The 24,934-nt window shown below is 38.4% G+C and overlaps 1 protein-coding gene across 1 annotated transcript in view; it reads left to right on the forward strand.

The window, feature by feature from the left end:
• The window catches only part of stpg2 (sperm-tail PG-rich repeat containing 2), a 66,151-nt gene that overhangs the window by 31,841 nt on the left and 9,376 nt on the right, over nt 1-24,934 (forward strand). The window contains exons 11-12 of the mRNA XM_023280871.3: nt 13,623-13,788; nt 17,080-17,195. Of these exons, the coding sequence (XP_023136639.2) occupies nt 13,623-13,788; nt 17,080-17,195 (282 nt within the window). The remainder of the gene's footprint in view (nt 1-13,622; nt 13,789-17,079; nt 17,196-24,934) is intronic.

Here is a 24,934-nt window from a genome sequence, read left to right on the forward strand (position 1 = left end):
TAATATTGCACCTCTAAAGAGTACTCAACTTAGCAATTGGGTATTTTTCTGAGATAAAAATAAATCAGTTTAGTTTGTCATTTTTCACCTTGTTTTCTCCCAGTTTGAGGAATCCAAAACCTTGTGCACTGCAGTCCTCGTCTCTGCTAATCCTGCTGTTTGCATTAAGAGGGCTGCATGTGCTGTCTTCATATCATGTGGTGCTTCCAGCCTCTTCTTTTCACCTCGACCTCAACAGCTCCCCACCTGAATATTATAGTTGTGGGAGCTCACAACCAAGCTAGAGGAGCTGCTACTGAAATTGTACTGAGTTAAAACCATTGTTAGATATTTGTTCACTCTGTGTGTCTAGTAATGAAAGCCTCCCCCTGCAGGCTTCCAATATTCACATCTATAACTATTAGCGTATGACAACGTCTAAACACCGACATTATGACTTTGTGTAGCGTGACTGTCAAGTTTTCTGCTGTCTGCATTAGGATTTAGCAAACTAAAAATTCAAAGCGAGTCAGATCATCCATCAGCACAATATACTGCAGCCTAACAGAAAACTACACTGAGCCATTGTCATGAAAAATGGCAAACTCTGCCGACAGATATATGAGGTAGAGACTATTAAAGAGACGATCAGCACCACAGTGCTTAATGAATCACTCTCAGTTTCCCAATTAGTCTCATCACACTCACTTAAGTTCATTTGTGATAAGCAATAAAATGTGACTGATCCACATTATCCGAATGCATAAATAATTCAACAATAACAGTAATTTAAACGGATAAATATACACAACTTACTCGCTTGGTGACTGTGTTTATGCAAACTGCCACACCGACTACTATGGGGATAAAAACTGTAACTGATGCCACGCTCTGCCTAATTTCAGCTGCAGAGATATACACTGCAACTCATGGGGCCAGCAAATATGATAGTCTTCACTATTTACATAGTTTTACATTATTTTTCTAACATGCAGGGCACAGCAGGGTTGAACATGGAGTTAAATTTGACTCCTTAGCCTGGATGTAACTGACCCTGATCTCACTACGAAGGAAGGAAAGAGAGTCTCCCTGTGAGAATTGCAGATTTTATGCATTAGTATGCTCAGTTACAAATGCAGATGCATTTGATGTTTCCATGTGAAGCATATGTAAATTTCTCAAACATATTGTAGCAGTAGTCCTCAGTCCTATCCTCCTATCCAGAATCCTGCTGGTTTTATGCCTTACCAGGTAGTTAATTGCCTTCATGTGGTGTCCGAGGTGTAAACCACTCCCTGAGTAGACAGCAAGAATGAAAACCAGCAGGACTATGTGTTCTGACATGGAGGACTGAGAACCACTGGGCCCATGTGAGATTTATTCAGGGCTGTTTTCTAACTTGTGAAACTTATTTAAGACTTAATTTTCTGTAAAGACAAACAGTATCTGCCATAGCTGTATCATTTTTCAATACTAGAACACAAAGGGCAGAAATTTCACAGTTCTGTATTTGGTGAGAAATTTTCCCTACTAGATTTCTTTTGAAGAAAGCTGATGCACGTCTGTGTATATGCATAACCAGCTTTTTAATCAGTTTTTTTTTTCAGTGTGCACAAGTGTACTACACTGACATCAGACGTGGAAAAATTGTGACAGTAGAGCAAAAGAATGAAAGGAGAGATGTTTGGATAAAAGGATGCATTCTCATAGTCAGTCAACCCTAAACTGGTTATCATAAAGTAGCACCTTAAAGTCTCAATAAGTTAATTTCCAACCTTGAAAATTTAAAGCATTTGAAAGAGACGTTCCCACTGTGAGAAAAATCTGCGCGCACTGTCGCTCTATTTTTCACCTCATTGTACCATCAGCTGGTTTCAACACATGCATACATAAGCACACACTAGAAAAAGTTAGTAAATGTCTTCAAAAATATAGCTAAAATAAGAACGCGATGCTTAACAATCAAGTCAGGAATAGGGGAAAGCTGTGTTGTAACGAGCTACCACTGTGCATGTAAATGAATTTTCCACTTATGTAGTTCCTTGAGTGCATATAAGCACTGCTGAAGAGAAACACCTGCTCTGACATTAAACCAGTTTTATCAGCATTGTGTAACTAGGAGAGAGATGAGCCAGAAAGCTACATGACAAACTAAACCCAGTGACATTGAGCTACGTATCTATAGTTCTGTCCCCTCTATGATGAGTGCCAAATTACCCTTTAAACTCTGTATTTCTAGAGAGCAGCATAGTTTGCAGTGTAAAGATCTGTTCTGGAGACCTTTGCCTCAAGATGTAGATAACATGTCTAACCTTTGCAGCTAATCAGAGTAAACAGCAGCTGGTACCCAGAAGAGTACTTGAAAATACAAATTGTGTATCTTGAATATTAAATTGCTGTAAGGTACACTTCAGCAAGAAATTCACATAATTTTCTCCTGGAACAATTTTTTCAATACTATTAGTCGTACCGTTAAATTACCAACCCTCCAGCTGCTTCTCTGTGCGTCTTCATTAGCACATTATTTATATGCAAGTATACGTCATCTTGTGTCACATAGTGCAAAAAAAAAAAAAAAATCTGCTTTTATAATGCAAACACCTTTTTGTCATTTGTCGCTTCCAACGACATGACGTAAAGTAATATTATATTACATTTTCTTATTATATTCTGAGTTCAAATGAAAAAGTGGATGCAACATAACCACCACTCACTGAATTTACAGTATGTTTCATGTTGCCTTTGGCTGTGCTGTTAGCATCTCATGATAAGCAGTATGAAACTGAATCAGTCAAGCAGCAGATCACAAAATACATCATGCAAACCCTGTGGCCCCTCACGCACTGAACAATATGGACTTAGGAAGCAATCAGTAGATGTGCACACAGTTCTGTTGATACTACAATAAGTACGCGTTGGACTGTTATACAGATTGACACATTGCCCCTTATATCGAACATTCACAGAGCTGCCATGGATGTTATTGAAAGGCTGGCTGTACCTTTGTACTTTTTAAAGGCTATAGGTAGTACCTGGGATATGAATATTACTTCGGTAAGCACAGTGGGCTGACATAGCACAGGGTTTCTGGAGAAGTTAAAACGTCCTACTGTGTTTTTCCGCAGCTGATAGAAAGCATGTTCAAATGAAAGCAGCTCTAAAGTTCGACAGTAACCACTTCAATCACAACTCTTTCAATGATGAATTATAAAAGGATGACTGAGAATCTCTTCGTATAGTCTTGTCCTCATAAATAGCATCATATTAAAGACCATTTGTATTCCTGATGTACGCATAGTCCACATGCTTGCCATGTATGGGCTGTATGCAGACATCTGCTGATGAGTCTGCACCAGACCCTTGCTGACTTGAGAGGATGATGAAATTTCCTTCACACGTACCCTTGCAAACCCATGTGGAAACGCAGAAAGCCTGAATAGTCTTAACACTGGTCTTAGTCGTAGTGCTCCTGTGAAATTAAAACTTGCGCAAGCCACATCTTTCACCTCGAGGGTCTAATTTTTAGACTTTGAACGCCCTCAGGGTAAAAACTGATGAGGATTTCTGTGAAAAATGGCATGTATGAAATACATTATATTTAAATAATTTTGCAACATGTCCCCAGTTGGAGTCTCAGAATGAATTTACCTTTTACAGTAAACAGAAGTGTCTGAAGTAAAGGCTACAATTTAACTGCTTTAGCCCGATTAAGCACATGTCTGCATTTCACTTGGAGATGTATTATTTAGGGGCTATTTTAGGACACTGTTCTCTTAAACATCTCTGTCTGGGCTTTTATTCTTTGTTCGTGCTTTACTTTTCAGTGAAATTAATGTTAGATTGCCGTCCATTAAAAGATGTGCGAGTCTGACTGCTCAAGAAAAAAGGTCTAATTCAAACGTTTGCTAGATCTAAGTGAAGCCTGATCATATAATGGCCTTATATAGTTAACAGAGATAGAAAAAAAGACTTTGTGCTAGATGATGCTCAACAGAGAGATAAAAAGACAAGATTAAAAGTTTGGAGTCTGGAGTTCTTCTGGTGACTTTTAGAGGTTGCAATGTTCATGACCTTTTAAAATATTAAAGAAGTGTGCACAACAAAAACTTTACTTTTCTACCTTGTCTTACCTGCTCTTTGTCCGAAGGATGGTACTAAGGCCAAATCCATGGGGTCATTAAAATCAAATCAGATTATACGGTGCATAATTATGCTTAGAAAATTATACAGCCGTTTGGAAGCTGCCCTCCCGAGAGAAATGGCAGCATCAGTTGTTTTAGCTAATGTTCAAGAACAACATATGTTTATGTTCAAGTGACAAAGGCCTCTGGGTGTAGTCATTTGTCTTTTCCATCAGGAGTAAAGGAGGAAGTCATTTTTATTTAGCCACCTTGGAGATGTCCTGTTTCCGACCAACAGTCGGTTTTTGCTTCTTTTTTTTTTTTTTTTTTTTAACAATCACAACTGGTTATTTCTTTAAACCTGATCAAGCCCTCAACCTAACCAACTTTAAACATCATGCTGTCAGATCCAAAGCAACAGAATGATATTTGTTTTATGATACCTTTCAACAGTTTTGAAAGGCACTGACAAATTTTACCATCCTGCTATTAGAGGTGCCAGATCAGGAAACACTTATTATGTGTTATTTGAGAGGGAATGGACAAATAGTGTATGTTCATTTCAACTGATGGCAATTTGTCTGTGGGATTATGACATTCTGTATCATGTGGTGAGAGTTCACGGAAAGGGCTCATCCTCAAGGTAGCAGAAATGGGCTTGGTTAGTTTGATCTTCTCATAAGAGTTACAATAAAATTTCAACTGTTTATGATGCCATTGAAAATGTGATGAGGGCAAAATCAAACAATGCATTGCTGTTTAGCAGATAACTTTTATATACCCCGGATTTCAGAGATTCCCTAAAATGCATGTGCTATTGCAAAATGCTAGTGTACATTAATCTTGAACTAATGTCAGGTAATTAATACTTTGAATATTAATCTTTTACAAGATTATTAATTTGCAACTTGCCTAATGATCTGATGCTCATTTCTGGCCTCACCTGTCCTTTAATTAAGGTGTGGTAAGCTTAATTTCCCTTGAGTGTGATAGATACATATTCACTTCCTCACAACTAATGAAAATCTATTGTTTAATAACACTAGCACATTGTTTCAATCTGTCTCCATGTACAGAGACAACATGATTTGGGTTGGCGAGATAAAGTAAAAGATTAGAGAAAGTGGAGACCTTAGAGACAGTAAGAGGAAAGCGTCAGAAGTGTAGGAATAGATGTGAAAAATGAGGCTGCATGCATGATCGACAGAGGGAAAGAGTGAGGAAAAAGAAGAGCAAAACAAGTAAGTCTTAAAATGTGTGATAGGGCACAGATGGTGAACTTGTCTGTGTAGCACTTTCAGATTTTATGATGTGTGGATGTTCTCAAAGTTATTGCTTGAAGGAGAAGATCACATACGCTCAGTGAAATTCTTTTTCTCTTTTTCCTTCTCTTCCTCTCTTGCTGTGAAGTCCTGGCTATTGTTACCACCCTGCTGTCTTGCTGTTATAAAACAAGTCAACTGAAACACAGCCCCTCCTCGAAATCAGCCTGTGCCTCAAAATAAAAGACATTTTACAAATGAAGGTAGATAAACACATGATTTCTCACACATTCACAAAACTTTAGAGCAAACCTTTGTGGGGGCCATACCTGCTGTATGCGTCACTATATGCTATATACATACTGCCTGACTCCTCCTAACTTCTTGCTAATCCAAAAATGAGCAAAGAGGTGGAGTGCAGTCCATGCAAATGTTTCTGGGCCATAGACTGTGCGTGAAGGCACTGACATGTGACTCAGTGTGGCCAAATGCATAACATTTAGCCTTACTATAATTTAAATTGGGGAGTTGTTAAAAATTCACAACCTGTGCGGTTGTCACGAGTCATCAGTACATCGGCTATAGATACCACAACTGTTTCTTGTACCAGCTTTTAAACATGTTCATATCTGCTGTAAAATTGAGCATTTTAACATGGAGGTCTGTTGGAATGGACTCACTTTTGGAACCAACCTCAGGTGGCCATTCGAGGAACTGCAGGTTTTCATTTCAACATTAGCTTCTATATTCAGCCCCAGACGCAGCTGCTTGGCTGTGTGCGGTGCTGTCATTCTGATACCACCCATCACATTCATACCTGCACATAACCAGGTTCCATGTTTGTTTTAACTTTTCAAGCCAAAATTGAAGGAGATGCTTTTGGATTGAAACTAAAATGTGTTTTCAGAAAGCATCTGATTGAAAAAAGACCTTATAAACAGTGAGAACCAACAGGCCCTTATAGCTATGTGTAAACAACAACACAAATACTTCCTAAGTGACCCACTTGTACATTTCAATTATGTAAATTGGCAAGTATATCATACTATCTATTTTTTTCTATTCCAGCAATTCAGCATAGTGAATAATTACAATAATTTTGTTCATGTGCAAATATATTCCTGCTGTGTGTTTTCACATTATTCTGCTGACTGGTGAGGATAACTAACCGAGAAACGCAGCAATAAAAAATGAAACTAGCAAACATGAATGTGAACAATGCAGGATTTGAAATAAAAATATATACATACATATAAAATACATATTGAGAGGGGGTTGTAAGTGTTTTACAGAAAGGAAATATACTGAACACATTTTTATAAACCCCAAATACACACATGCTGTGTTTTGGTCAGATACGCTGAATGTAAACAGTCTTTTTTTGTTTGCCAATAGGAAACCTATACTTGGATGAGGTTAGAGAGCAACTGTGATTTTGGTAGAAATAACCACTGAGTTAAAGTTATGGAAAGGCCACGGTGATGATTCAGGCCAAGGGGTGCCACAAGAGGCTCCCTGTCAGAAAAACATCAGCATGTTTTGTTTGACTAAATTTTTTTTTAACTCATGCTCCACTTCTGAGCAGTTTCTGGAGCCTAATCAAGAAGAAAATTCAGCATTAAACATATTGAGTGTATTTTTGCAGTCAAACAGCTATCGCCTTTTTACTGAGGAACATCTTGCAAATATTGCAGAAACACCAGATAGAACTTTTGGATCAATGGACACTGCATTTATTGCACTGAGTAAGCTTCAATGATTTGTTCTTTTTTTGTTTGTCTTGGTAAAAGCTGGTGCATACAAACAGGAAATAATGTCTCCTTTCATGTATTGTTCAAGTCTGGTGTTTGTTTCCCTGTTTTAAATCAGCTCAGTGGCACAGACAGATTCAAATTAAGAAATACAGTCAAGTCCCAGCCTTAACCAGAGTTTGATTTAAAACACCACAAGTTTGATAAAGAAAGTCTTTCAGATGCCCCTTTTCTGTCCAGTATCGGAATGATGCTCTGTCTGTCAAATCTAATTAGTATTGACCTGCTTTTGAAAGTGAGAGATTGGATCCCATTTGTATTTATTTATCTGAGAATAATAGAATTGTCAGCAGATACCTGTAGACCGATGACACTGCCCAGAATAAAGATCAGTATTTAAACAAATTAAAAACTTATTCTTCACTTGTTGATTGGATTAGGAGAAGAGAGATGTGACCAGACCTGGTTCTTTCATTTGATCCTGTCTTCTGTCCACTGGGCTGCTTTTTTCTTACGCTGCCAGCTTTCTCAGCTTCGTCTTTACAATTTAGTTTTCTTTCCCTTATTAAACCCATCATCTTTGGGTTTGTCCATTTCTAATTCCTTCATCTGTTCTGTCTTTGTCTGGTTCTGTATCTTATCTTTTTCTCTTTGTTAGTTTATCAGACTCTCTCTGTTTTTCTTTGTCTTTGCCCCAGTCCTCATGTTGATGAAATAGGCCCATGTGGTAAGCACCAGTGTCCAGTGTGTTCATGTATATTTCTTTGTCCAGAGTGTGGGCACCAGCTGTGGCCAGCAGCTGTGTGTATAGTGCATTTGTGTGTGCGTGCAACCGTATGCAGATGTGGGCATGTCCCCATTTCATGCAGCAGCTGTGTGTTTTGTGTGTGTTTGGCTATGGACAGCTGTTTAGTAGCAGGTGATGATTTTAGGAGCCAAGCAGACAGTCAAGCAGACAGGCAGCCAGGGGGACGGCAGGGAGAGCTAAGCCCAATAAGGTGTGAGGCCTGGGCTGGGTCTTTACTCAGACAGGCCTTCTGGACCACTGCTGGATGTATCGTAGATCACGAAGGCCCCAGCTGTGGGTGTCAGTGTTAATACAGGATTCTGAACCTGTCACACTCCGCAGACAGCTTACTGATTACTGTATAAACCCGTCAGAGGCACACAGCTAAGTGTTGGTCTGAAAATGACGTGGGCTACTCACGGTGGTTTATCTGAGCTGAAATCTAATCCTTTTACATTGATGTTCCTCACAATCAGATTAGCTATATGTGTCTAGATGTAAATGTGACATGAGATGTTGTGAAGTGAGAGAAGCGAGGCAGATAATTGAGCGCCTGTATGAGAGAAAACTTGAGCAAAATAAACAAATCTGCAAGGATAGTGGCTATAAAGAATAGGAAAGATCTGACAACACTGTTTTTTAAACTACTGGAATATGAGTAGAAGGTAAATATTTGGAAGCAAGAAATTATGGATGGATGGAGAAAAATGGAAGGGAGTGAGAGAGAGGAGGCGAGATTATAGTAGCAAATATGCAAGGATAAAAATAATTACAGAAATCAAGATATACAAGACTGCAGAACAGCAGAAAACTGTGGCTGTCAGCAAATTGTTCGACTAACTGCTGCCTATAAAGTCTGAATAGGAAGCAAATAGGACCCATATGGTTTCCTTCTGCCTTTCCATCTATATTGAAGACCTGTCTAAATTCTCATTAAAGCCTTATGACATCAGCCATACCTTCACTACTAAAATCAGACAGATGGTTATCAGGCCCTGTGATGCGACACCAGCTGTGTTTATGACACAATGACATAGATAGGCTTTTCTGGGAGGAAAATAAGCAAACAAATGCTGTGCTTACTTCGCATTTAAATATCAGCACTCTATTTTGTTACGTAAGTTAAAACAACACTCATAAAATTCAGCAGTAAAACAAATGTTGCTAATTTAAAGAAACTGTGCCACGCAGCAGACTTTTTCAGTGTCATGCTTATCATAGAAATGCAGTATCTGCTAGAAGCATTTCAGAGACAGTAAAAAACAATCTATAAAGGCCATATGTCTAAGCACTTTTGCGAGATAATTAGACTGTTATTGGTAGTAAACCTTGCTGTCAACTTCCTCGCATACAATTACTTGGTGCTGTTACAAAGCTTACATCTCATTTATGACCTTCAAAATATAAATGTTTTTCATTTACTGTAGAGATATAGTCCACACCTTTCCCATAAAATTGTATTAAATTGCCTTTTTTTAATCATAGAAAAATTCTTAAATAAGTTACATACAGAAAAACTAGTCCAGCATCTACCTCTGTTGGTTCTCTTTTGAGTACTTCCAGTTTATAACGACATTTGTTAGATTTCAACTGAGGGCAGATTATTAAAACAGAGGAGATATAATCTGCATAACACCTATAACAAGATGAAGTTGCAACTGAAAGCTTAAATCTTGCTTGAAGCTCCTATGATTACCATGACCTGGATGACTGAGAGTCTGCACAGACACTTAAAGTTCAGCTGCATGGTACATCAAGCTGTACCTACCAGTTTAGTGATGTGTTCATTGGTTAGCTTTTGCACAGACTTTTTAAAATGCTACACATCTCGCCCGCCGGTAAGTGTTCGATTGTAATCAGGAACAGATGAACCTCAAGTGACACTGTGGATTTAAGAGGCAGATCCTAAGTAACCATTATTCTTTATTAGACTCTAAATGGGGATATCCAAGCTGTTCATTCTCTGCACAGTATGCAGACTGAAGATAAAGTGCAAGAGTCAGTGCAATAGTCAGCTTTTGGATATGCAGATTTTTAAAACAAACTACTTTTGTCGCACCTTTTTGCCGTGGAACTACAACGAGGATAGAATTCAGTTTCAAGTCTGCAGAGTATTCTTATAGTCGTTTGCTATCGTGATTCACAGTGGTGCCTCCGACTAGTTTTAACGTCTCAATACTTGGGCTTCAATGAGCCAAAGCCAAAAACTAAAAGCCACAAACTACAAACTTTATTTTTAACCTGAGAAGATGAAAATGCCACATGAGTCAGAGCAGGGCCTCGCAGAGCACAAGAGTGGTGGCTTTTTTTGATGAATATGTGAATATGCTTACATGCTAGGGATGAGTCACATACACATACAGGTGTACAGACACATGCATTATCATATATATGCTGTCAAAATTCCATATCATTTCTAGTACAAAGATCTGAAACATGGGAATATAGAGTCTGAAAATAGCACCCTTGTCTGCATGGAAGAATGAGAGGTTTTAAGAGTAATGAGAGTATGAAGAATGGCATGTGGTGATCACACACGTGCACACACACCACACACACGCACACACACACACACACACACACACATTCATGTGTTATGCCTGGCCATTAGTCAAAGCTGTCACCATACATACTGCCAAATCCTTAGTATTGCCACTGTCAGGTGCACTTGAGTCATTAGTGCGAGAGAACATGGTGTGGAAGAAAAACTATACCATAGGAAACATCTCATTTTGTCTATCTGTTTAGTGTCTTTAAAACTCTTTTGAAGATGACGATGTAACTGAAAATAGGCTTTGCATTATGTACCCTTTACTTAAAGTAAAACATGCCGCTGACCTTTGTAAAATGATTGTTACTTGATTGTGCACGGAGAACTCAAAATAAAAGAATTGGTTATTGGAATGTATGTTGAATATTATAAATGGCAGACTATTGGATAAAATCATGAGAATCTAGCTTAACAGTCATCTAGAATAATGCAGATACTACTTTGCAGTTGCCAAAAAAATAGAGGACAGGATGAAGGACTGGCCGCATTTTAAAGTTAAACAACTGAAAAATTCTTCCTGCAAGTTCATTATACTTGGATCAAGGTAACGGTTCTGAGTTTTGTATTTCTTTCATGAATAAAATGTGTGCTGCACAGAAAACACTACTTTAATAGTAATAGCAAACTGGGTTTTTGCAGCTGCACTATTAAAATAGTATATATTTTTTGGATACAGTGACCTGACTAGACAAGGATTACGAGTTTTATCCAATTTAGAAAAATTCTTAAGCAATGTCATATCCATCCTACAACAACTGAAGTAGAAATATTCACAAGTGCCTATTAGTTTTTGTCTATGTTTTTTGCAAACCTTTAGTGGGAACAGAATTTCATTTCTGTTTCTCCGTCTGTTTTAATATGTTGCTTAACAGAGACTTTAAGCTGTGCTAGACTCGACTCAGTAAGCGTATTTCTGCTGCAGCGTATTCCATTGTAAACTAATTTAGTGTTTACCTCTTAGTTTATTTAATATTTACCAAGATTTCATGTTTTAGTGATTTCCTCTCACAGTATGCCTGCCTGGTATCTCTATACAGTCCTACTGAACTATAAATTCAACATTTTTACACATAAAATTTGGCATGCTTCAAAAATATTATACTATCGTTTGTGTTAATTCTTCTTGCTTCACATTTATTTAAAAAAAAAATAGGTCTGACAGTCTGTCTCGGTTCTAGCTTCACATCAATATTTAATTTCAGTTATTCTTTGTCACTGGCTGACTGCCTGCCACAAATGTGTATCTGGCATCTACAGTATATATGCACTTGAAGATATTTTTCAAGGGCAGACAGTCAAGGCCAGTGTGACAGAACTGTTAAGAAACGGTTTATTTGTGTGTGTGTGTGTGTGTGTGTGTGTGTGTGTGTGTGTGTGTGTGTGTGCGTGCCAACTGAGCTGTCTCAGTGTTGAGGGTGTGTAATTACAGTCAGCCTGAGTGCTGTCAATAGCTGATGACTACAACTGGGAACAGTGGTTTGTTCCATATTCAGGTATAATTATGGACGATAGGGCTCCACAGATGTGTGTCTACAGGTGCATGTTGTATTATATCCACCAGGAGATGCACACTGCAGCAAACCATGGGTAAAAGTAACAGGTGAGGCAAATCTTTCTCACTATCCTTTAATTTCATTTTTCTTCCCAGTAATGCCGCAGTCGCTGTCAACATCACACAGACACTGTTGTCTCTGTGTGTGCCTGTAAATTGACTGTCTGCATGTATGTGTGTGGGAGGTTGTATTGTCGTGCACATGTTGTGCTTGCCTCCTTTTCCTCCTGCTGTGTCTATAATGAAAAGCTAAATGGCCTGGGATAGCAATGATTAAAGATGGACGGCTACCTAGGAAGAGAAGGAGAAAACAGCGGTCGGGAAATGACAGTTTGAGGTAAATGACAGCTCTGCTATGTTTAGGATAAATGGATCGTGCAGCTATATTCAGCCTTCGACATCAATTATTCAAAGACCCACCGACAAGACAAATCCCCAGTAACTGAGATTCCTCTGCAGCAGTAGTAGCGAAGTTTCTAACTAGGTGACACGATTCACCCATTTCCCATTTCAGATCCAAATTTCTACAACTGGGATCCATTACACGTTAATGTCAGCAAGGGTGCCTCCACAAATTAGGCCTTAATTAGTAGCAGTTCATTGCATTATGGCTTTATGTAGAAGCTATTCATCTGACATTCATATGATATGTTGGAAATGTCACTCATGTCTCAATAATTGTTCCTCCTTTTGTGAAGATACAGAATAATGGCTCCTGCAAGCCGTCATTATATCTCTGTGTGTGTGTGTGTGTGTGTGTGTGTGTGTGTGTGTGCGTGCGCTAGGTCTGCATTTGCATGTAGATGATGTGACATCTACTGTATGTCCTTGCATTTGTACGCTGATATTCATGCATGAATGTATGTACATGTGTGATATTGTAACAACGTTGACCATGTGAGTGTGCTCAGATAACAGATGGGTGAATGGGTCATTTGTTGTTTTTAATGAGTGTGTGTTTGTTACACTATTAGAGTGTCAGTGGTGCACCATAAAAAGGAGAAACTACATACTGTGAGTTACTGAGACCCAATCTTTGATTTTCTTCAATTCTTGCCAAAATATATGATGCATGAAGTGTTTCTATTTTCAGTCTATTGATCTTGGTTATCTCATGGCTTTCGATATACTGTCAAAATTTTTTTCTCGTATCACTCAACATTCACTGAATGGAATGAAATGAAACATGATACATGACTGCAGAGAATGAACCCTAATGACTTTGATCTCCTAATTATTCATCTAGTTCCATCAGCAGGTTAGACGTTGCATTTATTTAGTGAGACAGCTCAACATCTACTGTAATGATTGACATTTAATTTAGTAAGGACAAATGTATAATAATGGCTTTTGTCATCCTCTGACTTCAGTTCCTGTGTCAGAATTGGATTTGTTGCAGTACTGTAGTTTGCCTGCTAAAGTGTTACCAGTCTCAATAGTGTGTCTTGCCTTCAGAGCTAATTAGCAAATCATAGTATATTTAGCATCTTTAAGTTAACATATAGCTGAAAGCACACTATGCCTCTGTGCCGCTAGCGATGGTGGTAGACTGGTCTTGTTATGTACATATTGCAATGGCATGTAAACTGAAGCACTCCTCTGTTCTCCTCTCTCTGTAGGACTCCCCTCCACCCAACAGCTACAATGTGAGTCAGACATCTGAGAAGGTTAATGGCCACTCTTACTCAGAACCCCGAAGTGAAGGCGCTAAGAAACGTCAGAGCTGCTTCCTCTCTGCTGCGCTACGAGATAATTTCTTCCTACGACATGACCCCAGCATTCCAGGTGTTGCACACACTCAAACACACACACGCACACACACACACACACTGAACAGCATAAAGAGAAAGTGATCTGTCTATGAGTTTGTCCGACCTTCCTTTGCTTTCAGTGTTGAACATTTGGAAACTGTACAATTCCCCCTTTTCTTCATCATGCGGTCCAATTAGCTCCATCTCTGTGGGGCTCTAAGCTAATATTTACCTCAGTTACACTCCCATTGAAAAATGTTGTTTCAAAATTGATAGATTCATGACTTACTTGGATAATTTATGACTAGCCTCATTTCACCAAGGGACTCAACCCATGCGGCACCTCAAACCGTTTAACCAAAATCCAATTTGCATATAAATAGATTTGGACTGTTTGCAGAAGTGTTTCTTCTTCGTACACGCACACACACACACACACACACACACACACACACACACACACACACACACACACACACACACACACACACATACACACACATACACACCCTCATGCACCCCCACAATGAAGCGGATATGCAGACACAAGCATATGGATGCTCATACATGCATAGAGGTACACACACCATCTTTTTTTTCCATTATTGAATTTTCATTAAGAATAGGCCTACTGTATATGGAACATTAGGAACATTATATCCCTTATGATGCTGGGTCCCTGGCGATCACGTTACTGATATGCTAAGAGCATTTATCTATTGACTGTTTTTGAAGCACACATGCACTACTAAATGACAGTGTTACTCTTAATAGTCTGTGACATTAGCAGTTGCTCAAGGTGTTTTTTAAATATGCACTTGTCTTATTTTTGTGGTATGTACTTGTGTGTGACTTTGAAAGTCACCCCATTTGTGTATTCATAAGCTGATTGCATTTAGCCGTTGGGGCAGACAAACACCTTCTGCTGTCTTACTGTAAAACCATGTTGGACCTGTAATGAATAATTTTTCTTACTTTCCTTATCGTAATTCTAAATGCAACAAATATGATCTGTAGCACAGAGGTCCATTAAACCATTTCGAAAATTGATTTGGAAAATTGTTTTTATAATTCCTGAAAAGTTGCAGGTGGCAGTTAAGGTTTTAAATAACAAACATTTATTGGAGCAATGTAGTGTTATGAATAAACCCCTGAGGCTTAGCTGCTTCATTTTGAGAACATTTTCTGAATTCAGTGGGAATGTTCCTTCCACAACTGAAAATGACATTTGTACGTTTTTTTAACCTGCAAAACTGTGTACATATGTGTGCACCTGCTTCCAAAGCACCTCACATTAAAAAGTAAGAGTATTTCTTTGGTCTATGCAGAGCTACATGCATGTTATGTCTGTGTACTGGACAGTAAATCTGTTCAGTAGTTGGGCAATCACGATATGGACTGTTACATTCAGTATGTCACTGGCACCATGCCCTGTTGACACCTATACTGTTCAATGCACCCAGTCTTTTTGTGATTTTTGTCGCACCATATTCATGAAAAGGGGAAATTTGTCTTAACCAGGCTAGCTTATTGCATTTAATCTGAATGCCATTAGATTTTATGATTCAAATGAACTGCAATTCTAAAGCCATCTTCCACAGTAACTTTACTGGAGATGCCTTGACATTTCTGAGGGCAGAACATGCAGACAGCTACAGATGTCATCTTAACCAAAATTACTTTACTTATTCCTGACACCTGCTACGAGTTTAAAAGATGGATTTTCTTTTAAGAAATACCAAAATGTCACCATTTATGAGTGCCAGGGACTGTAAAAATAGAATTGTCTGTTTTTCAGATTTCTGAAGGTCCTTGGATGAATTTTGTGGGATGTGCAGTAGCTTCAGGAAAAATAATCAAGTTGTGATATTTCATCAAAATCACTTTATTCTACATGTCTCATTTCAAATTTGCAAAACTCTTGTTTATACTAACCCGATTCTGTAAAAAAGGAAAAAGATTCAGCCTCTTTGGTACAACTCTGAGAACTCTTTATTGACTCAGCTGTGACCAACAGTGACATGGAAAAAAAAATCAGATTTTTCTGTTGAACTGGGCTAAACTGCAAACTGTGCTTACACAGAGCAGATAGAAGACAAGTATGAAGACAAATATGAATGTAAGTAGTAAAATCTTCACCCTGTAGAGTCACAATTTCTTCCAGTATTGGTAGCACTTGTGAGCACTTAGAAAAATGTTTTCAATTTTTGTAAAATATGAAACTCAACATTTAATTATTTATTTATTTTTCTGTGATTTATGGCATTATTGTTGCACTGCACAGAAGACATTTTTGAGACACTGCTTAATTTAACCTCCCATAAAGATGTAATAATTGAAGTTACAATACTTTAAAACCTGAATAAATACCTGTGAGGAAATTTGGTACTCGACAATACAAATCTGTGGTCCTATTATGAGTAATATTGTAGAATTTGATGTGCAGACTCTCCGGTTTACGTGCTGAAGGCTGCAATATGAAGTTCAATAAAGTCCAAACGGGTGTCTGAAGCAGTAGCTTGTCTGGGCCACTTTGTATGTTTGTGGAAATGTGCCAGGCTTTCCCGACTTTGTTAAAGCACCTCAGTATGAAATTATGTATTTGAAGATGGGGTTTTGTGTGTGCAGTCTTGGGCAGCAGTGTTGTGACAGGTAGCAGCTTCACTAGTTTAACTAGATTTCTCAGCTGTGTGGTGGTTTTTTGAATCAAAAAGCTTTTCAGTAACAAAGCTTTGTTTTTGCTGAAGCAGTGCAGCAGCGTCCACACCAGCTACGACCTGCAACCTATGCGTTTCTGAAGCAGCAAGCACCACAGATCCTTTGCTGTTGTCTGAAATAAAATTTAGGCTCAGTACATAATGTCAGCATTATACACAGGTGTAAATGCGTACCAGGCAGAATCACTTCAGTATGACATCATCCTTAGTGCTGTCTGCAAACACCTGCTAGCAGCCTGTCAACAGCTTGCTTACTTAAATGTTTTTCACTGTCTATAGGCAAGAGAGGAGTAAAAGTAAGGTACAGTAAATAAATAAAAATACTAAAACTAAATAAAATGACTTCTGCTTCTGCCGTGTTAGTGTAGCTTAGCTTGCTGCATTTCTCTGGGGACAACTTCAGTGTAGTGAATCTTCATTTAATGTAGAGTAACTGCAGGCTTAGCTCACTACACTTTCCTGGTAGCTTGCCTCACACTGTGTGTGTGTGTGTGTGTGTGTGTGTGTGTGTGTGTGTGTGTGTGTGTGTGTGTGTGTGTGTGTGTGTGTGTGTGTGTGTGTGTGTGTGTATGTTCGTGTGTGTATGTGTGTGTATGTTCATTCATCAGGCCCTGGTCATTACAATCCCAGTGTGAAATCCTTCCCAAAGATGGCTTTGATCTCTTCCAGAGAAGATCGATTCAGAGTCTCCATGAACACCAACCCTGGACCTGGCACTCACCAGGTAAATATGTTTACATTTTTACTTCTTACCACACTCCCCTTTTGCATTACTCTAATATTCAGTTCAATCAATCAATCAATCAATCAATCAATCAATCAATCAATCAATCAATCAATCAATCAATCAATCAATCAATCAATCAATCAATCAATCAAAATGTATTTGTAGAGCACTTTAAAACAACATAAAAGAAGAGCAAAGTGCTTTCAACAGCATGATAAAACAAAACAATGCAATTTGGATGACTAAAAAACCATAGAATCCATAAAAAGCATAAAACCATGAAAACCACAAAACAAGTTCAAGAAAGTGGACTGACATAAGTGTACTTCCAGCATCTGTATCCTTGGATTTCACTGTGTTTTTAATTTGGAATTAGTGTGCTGAGATGTGAGAAACAGACCTTGCTTTTAGTGTTTGTGTGTCTAGTGTGTACTTGCAATGCAATACACTGTATGTCTGATATCGCTTATGTTGTAATCCTCTGAGAATCTATCATATTCCTGTCTGTGACCTTGAGCTGTGCGGAAGAAATTGATTGCTTCGTACAAAAAAAGACGAAAAAAAAATCCAAACTTCAATATTTTTCTGTAGTTTTGACCAATCTCCACCAATGCAACACGAGCTTGAATGATGCAGTTTCCTGCCCAGGGCAGCTTTTCATTTTGTGTGAGAATGTGTTCTTAATTGACCTGCCTGGTTAAATTAAACTGGGAAAAGTGGCTGCATTTTTATTAAGTATAATGTTGTTTAATGCAGCCCCCGCAGACTACAGACATAGACAAATGCACTTTATGTTTGAAGCATAAGATAGCTGTAATGAAACCTAACCAGAGCCCAATCTGTTACTGCTTTATTTTAGTGTGTGTGTTTTTTTTTTTTTAGGAATTATAACTTTGGGTTTCAGCTGCTGGTGAATATGTGTTTGTGTGTGTGCAGTGATTGAAAGAGCTAGTGTTGCTTCCAGTCCCTGTTGGCTTTGAGTGGTGAACATCAAAGACAAAAACACAGAGTTTGATCCAAACCTCGCTACACAGTTCATCATCATGTCCATGTCCATGGGTGTAAAGTTATCACAGAGATTTTTCTTCTCTTTCTCTCTGTCTGCCTGTCTCCTAGTCTGCCTGCTGTCTCTGTGTAGATTTATCTCTCAACTTTCCACTGTCTCTACAGTTCATGGTATCTGTCTCTCCTCTGCTCTGTCCTTCCTCTCTCATTCAAAAATCTTTTTATTTTTACCAATCTGTGGTCTGATTGTCACAGCTGATTTGGCTCAATTATACAGTGTGTGGCGTTGTCCTGGATTCTCCTCTGATCCATTTGCTGCTTGTCATACCCATGAAGATTATTTAAAACATGTTTAATTTTTATGATGGGATTTGTGACCTTTAAAATAGTGGGGAAAATTTGATAGCAAATGGTTATATGGTTAGATTTTGCTGAAAAGACTTTGCTCTTTAAAGCACCTCTCGAAGAACACACAGATTAATGAGGACTCTGAAGGGGGAACTGAACCAGCCATAGACACTGAATTTCAGTTGAGTTAACACTATCAAAATCACATTTGGAAAACAATGTGGTGGTTGGTTGACATCAATGTGTCAGTGCATTGATAGTGAGAATTGCCACCTTATTTCTTAAGTATTTTATGTGGCATTTGTTCCCTGTTCTTTTTACTGTCCTATTTTCTCCTGTATTTGTTGTTTTTAGATGTTGACAATGCACTTGAGGTTCTTGCACCTCTTTCCAATGTGGTTTTATACTGCAAATGGCAAATAAACTGAACTGAACTGAACTGAACTGAACAGTACAATTTGGCATTACCAGTCCGGCAGCAGCTAATCAATGTAGTTACCAGTACTAAAGCTGCAACCTAAAAGTAATCTATGGAGTTTTTTTAACCTTTAGTATTTCTTTGGAGCTGGGTTTCTTTGATTGGGTCCCTGTTTTGACTGTCTTATTCACAAGCACATGGTGCAAATGGTGTGCCCACATGCACATAGTGGATGAAATACTCTTCTACCAATGGTATCACACTATTCCACTGATCTGTAGGTGGTAGTAATGTGCAAGGAACTGCAGCAAAGACGACTTATTCTTTCCACTTTAAGCACGTACTACAGCTGCCCTCACGAAGTACATACTTTCTACTTAGTCATAATAGTTTGCCATAAGCCTTGACCATCTCAGTATGTAGTGAGAAATGAGCTATGTGTTGCTCTTGGTGGCTCATGCTTGTCCAACTCATGTGCGATACTGAGATGTAGGTGGTATAACTGCACAGAGGATTATGGGTGAGAATGGCCAGAAAAGCATGCTTGCTTGCTTATTTTAATCTCCAACTGGATGTATTAGGACAAACTGGTGTTTTTAGCATACTTCATTTGACACAATATGTATTAGGACCTACTGAATCTTTTACTGGTGTACTGTATAGTATGGATGTATCGATGTTGATATGAACAATCTCAAGCCTAAGGACTGAACACTAAACCCTCACAGGTTTCACTGATGTCACAGCTGTCATGGTTGACTGTTAGAGTTAGTGACTGCTTATAATGGTATGAAAAGGTGGATTTAAGTTTTTGATGAGCTTTCTCAGTTGATCACTCCCTGTTTGTCACATTACAGTGTACTTATTCATTTTAGAAAATTACCAAAAGTCAGGAAAGTCATGAATATCAGTTAAGCCTGTGTGGATCTTTGACAAACATGCAATAAATGACCTTTACAGGGTGCACCCCGATAGCTCAACAGGCTGAGTGAGTGGTCCACAAACAGGGACTATAGTCCTTGATGCAGCGGACATAGGCTCGAATCCAGCCCATGTCCCTTTGCTGCAGGTCCTTTCCCCATTCATCTCCCATCTTTCTTGTCTCTCTCTTACTGCTGTCCTGTCAATAAAGGCCAAAAATATATATATAATAAAAAAAGACCACAACAGGAAGCAGCCATATTTTTTTGAGTACACTAAATTTATTTGTAGATGCACATTTGGCTATGAATGATAATGGCAGTTTCAAACATTCAAAAGAATCTGCTTTGCACATGTTTTATGACAAGTAGGGCCTGACTGATATGGATTTTTTGAGGCAGATGCCGATTCCGATATTTGGCAGAAAAAAATTCAGGTAGCCGATTAATCAGCCGATTAATTAAAAAAAAAAAAAAAAAAAAAAAATATATATATATATAATGAATAAAATAACTTCTTTTTTGGTCCCTTAACGCTTACAACAACAAAGATATGAATTACAGGCAGAAAATTTTTACAATACTTTGTCATTTAGTATTTGTTTAGCTTTACAACAGACAAAATTTTTCACATACAAAAAGATGCAATAAAGCATTACACCTCTGGGAAATTATATAATCTTAAAAAAAGATTCAGTCTATAAATGAGTTATGAAATACATCTTGTCTTGTACTTCTTGTTGCTGCAAATTAGAGGTAGGTTATAGTACAGGTAGAAAAACTTTTTTAAAAAGTTGTAAACAGGTAATTGTGAGAGGAAAGCAACAAAAACACTCATGTATTAATATACCTACCAGTTGTACTGATGAATTTATCTTTAGTTAGTCCATAGGTGTATGCTGTATATAAACAACATAATTAGTGAAGTTACTGGCAAAACATCATTTATGCAGCCCTCTGATGCCCTTTAATGTTAAATCTACTCCATTATTTTCTTTGCCATGAAGTCATGATTCATATGAACCAAAATGAAAACCAGAGACGCTTTTGTCAGATTTCATAACGTCATCTTTGACAGAGTGGCATTTTAAATATTTAATGGTCACTAATAGTCCAACACTAATGTTCCTCCATAACAACACACACAGTGAGTTGCTGTTACAGCCAGTGTTACGTTATAGTATTTTCTGACAAAGTAAAACAAAGAGTGACATCATCATAACGGTTGCCGAAGACAGACAGTAACGTTAATCATTTTTTCAGGCCTACACTGAATAAACCCCCTCCCCTCTGCGTTGACATTGCTCCTCCTTAATGCCCCTCAGCATGCAGCTGAAGGAATGATGAACGGTTGTTCTGTACTCTCAAATATTTTGTACACTTGCGTTATTTCTGCAGTTACTGACTTTTAAACTGTTAGCTAACGCTATGCTAGGTTGGCATTCAAATGCATTCGATGATGTTTGTTTATTAGAAAACTCCACAGGGCTTCTTAAGTATCGCCAGAACTAACTCTGTGTTTTTTCCACTCAGTCAGTTTTCAGTATCGAGCCACAGCTCTCTGGAAGCTCAGCTCCTTTTAATCTACCAGACCCATCTTGCAGAGTCTTCAGTCTATGTTTCTTGTGTCTCTATGGGTATAATTCAGCATTTTCCTCATCGGTTCAAATTGGATCATAACTTATCAAGGTGTCCATTTTTATGACTGTTTGATACAAGTGCATGTGAGAATTCATGTTCTCTGAAAGTTTTATTAATTTGAATATGTTTGAATGTTGCCATTTCATGTTATAGGTTTGGTACGATAACTTGACAGAATTGGATTTTGTGGGTTAAATCTAATTGCTTGGGGTTACTAAGCTAAGCTGCTATAATCACAGGCTCCTGTACACGTATAGTCTTAGAAGATTTCAGTCATCTTAACGTTAATCAGCGTGTCCCTGTGTGTAAGTGCGGGAGTGTGTGCTGCATTATAAAGCTCAATAATGTAGGGAGAAGGCAGTGCATATATTTCTGACATACAGCACCGTGCAAAAGTGTTACATATATTACCACGAGTATTTTTTCATTATCCTCTCCTCCCCTCCCCTGGGAAATAGGAAGGCAAAAAATGTTCAACCAAACCATCAGATTTCAAGTAAAATGCTCCATTTTGACTCATCAAGTGTATGTGTCTGCCGCCACTTTAGTCATCCCAGAGAGCATTAATGTTGGCATGTAATTGGTTCAAAGTTAAAATGGGTTGGTTTCACTAAACTTTGTGGCAGTGTGGTTACATGATGAGATCTTCAGCAGCAGCCTGGTTTGTAGAATAAAGCTGATAATGCCACCTGCTGTTGAGTTGCAGACCAGTAAATAAAGCCCTGCTCCACTGGCTCACCAGGAACTCTTTGTGTGGAGTTTGCATGTTTCTCTTTTCCTTGTATGCGATTTGTCTTGTAGCTCCTCCAGTCCAGTTCAAAGACATACAAGTTAGGTGAACTGGAAATTGTTTGCAGGAGAATCTGAAATATTGGACAAGTAAATCAAATACTCTCTGATTATGGGTGAGTTGAAGTGTGAAAAAAATAGGTTGTCATGAAAAGTCCCATTTTGGTCCTATATTTGTGCATACATTATCGAAAAAATTGATTACACAGAAGTCAGGTAGGGGTATTTTCTGAACTATATGTAGTCGCATGTCACAATGATACAAAACAAAACGTAGAATTAATGTAGAATACTTGACACAAAAATGAAAAAAAGCCATCATTTTCATTGAACTTTCTTCAAGTTACAAAAACATTTATTGCTGGATGGTCTAATCCAAGCAGAACAGAGTTATGGAGTTTCAAAGTAGTTCTCTAAGGACACTTTTTTTTTGACAAATATGGGCATACTTTTATTGGCAGACTCACTGCGTAGGCTGAAGAAACAAAGTCTCACTCATTATACTTGTTAAATTCATATCTTTATTGGAAAAAAGGCGAACTCTTCTGCAGTTACTATAAATATACATGTACTCTCACTTTCACGTTCTGCACAGTCTTAAATAAGTTTTTAAAAAGAAGTGTATTACCAATAGAACACAGAGCACATGAATCCACTTGGTTCTTATCAAGCCCCTGATGATCAGGACAGACCAACCTCTATACGTTGCAAAGCCCAACAAATCTAAATTGAGCTAATGAAGGTTCCTAAACTAGAAATAGCACCAGAAATGTCTTTGCCAATTTACTATTAGAGGGGTAGTTTAGAAACTAGTGCTGTGCCTCCATTACCTTGGAGGTGGGGGCTCTACCCATCCAGTTTGTAAGCCTCATGCTGAAATCCTCCATCATGCCTCCTATCAAAAGCACCACAAGTAATATTCGTGTGATCTCACTAAAGCCCAGATGTTCATGTGGAGTTCATGCATAATGTATAATGAGCCCTATACACTAACATATAAATGACATGATCCATGTCTTATGAACATTATAGCCTTGCATTGTGAATGATGCATTATAATGCACAATTTAGCTTTAGGAAGTTCAGTTCTTTTTTTTTTCTGTCTAGTGAAATGCACGTTTAAGCGCTCGTCTCAGTAATTAGCTGTGCGGCTTTGAATCTATATGACACCGCAACCACACAGAGCTGAAGATGGTATGAAGTGGTGCAGAGAGGGAGAGAAATAAGAGAGCGCAGAAGATAAGCAGGCAGAGAGCAGGATGATAGCGCTGAAAGAGAGGCGGCAAGGGGTGAGGGAGAAGCGAGAGACGGTGACAGAGGTGAGACGGTGCTGAAAAGGTGACGGAAATGCGTAGAGAAGTAGCGCGACAGACAGCACCAGATTGAGCTGCTGAAGAGGGTGGTTAAATTCAACAGCCGAAATGTGTTCTGAGCATCTGCAATCGGAAGCAGACGGTCGTGTAATGGAACAGTAGCTATTTCAGCATTAGTGCATGTGTGTTCACCCATGTATGTGTGTAATGCCACAAAGCTATCTACTTGAGCAGCATTAGTCCACAGTGAGGGCTCATTTAGTGTTTCCAATAAATGCATCATGTGAGATACCTGCTTCTGGAAAGTAGGCTTGATTACCTCTCTCACACATGACACTGTTCTTATTGGTTGAGCTTAATTTAACAGTGAGAGGAGTGTTAATTGAAAGTGGGGGATATAAAAAGACAGAGCGAATAGACGTCAACCAGAAACAAATATTAATTAAATGCTGTGATCTTTGCTGATAAGCCTGCTGAGTACAAAGTGCACACAGAGCCAAAAAAGGAGAAAGTCGAGGTTATTTGAGATTCATTAGGAGTCAGAACAGAAGGTGTCTTTAACACAGCTGACATTTCGTCAAACATTCCTTGCGGTGGGCTGTTTATGCCTTTACATGGGCATGGAGTTTTCACACTTCTACTTGTAATCCCTCCTGTCTTTTGTGAAGTTTTCGTGTTATTTAGAGAGCTGCAAACTCTCAGTTTGTTTGACTATACAGTGTATATATGTGTGTGTGCGTGTGTGTGTGTGTGTGTGTGTGTGTGTCTTCATTACTGAGTGCATGTTTGGACCATGGAAGGGATTAAACCGAGTAGGAAAATAAACCAAACCTTTTGTTGATCTTGTGCAGTTTGCTTTGAACAGACCCCCTCTGGTGAAAATCGAGTTGTTTTACCTTGTGTTATTTTTTTTATGTCTTAGAAGACATATAATGAGCTAAATAAGCCATTTTGAAACTCCAGTGTGCTAATGACTGTCTCAAAAACGCAGATTCAGATTTTTGGGGTAATATACGACAAATATAAGGAAACAGTATCGTCAGTTTGCAGGGTAGGGTTTTCAATATCATTGATCCTCTTCAGAATTGTCTTCAGTTTGAACATGTATGGCTGAATTACTCCAATATTATCGTGTAGTTTGTAGAGTAGTTTTACAGTTATGTAGCAGAGTTCGAGGTGAGCTGATGTGCTCAACCTGCTGTATGTAGGAGTGAGAGAGAGAGGTAGGCACTTCAGAGATCTGGATGTTTTACAGGAAGCCATGTTGTAGAGCTGCATCTAAGTCATTTTAAGGCAGGAAGC

Source organism: Amphiprion ocellaris, chromosome 6 (genome assembly GCF_022539595.1).
Source record: "Amphiprion ocellaris isolate individual 3 ecotype Okinawa chromosome 6, ASM2253959v1, whole genome shotgun sequence".
NCBI lineage: Eukaryota > Metazoa > Chordata > Actinopteri > Pomacentridae > Amphiprion > Amphiprion ocellaris.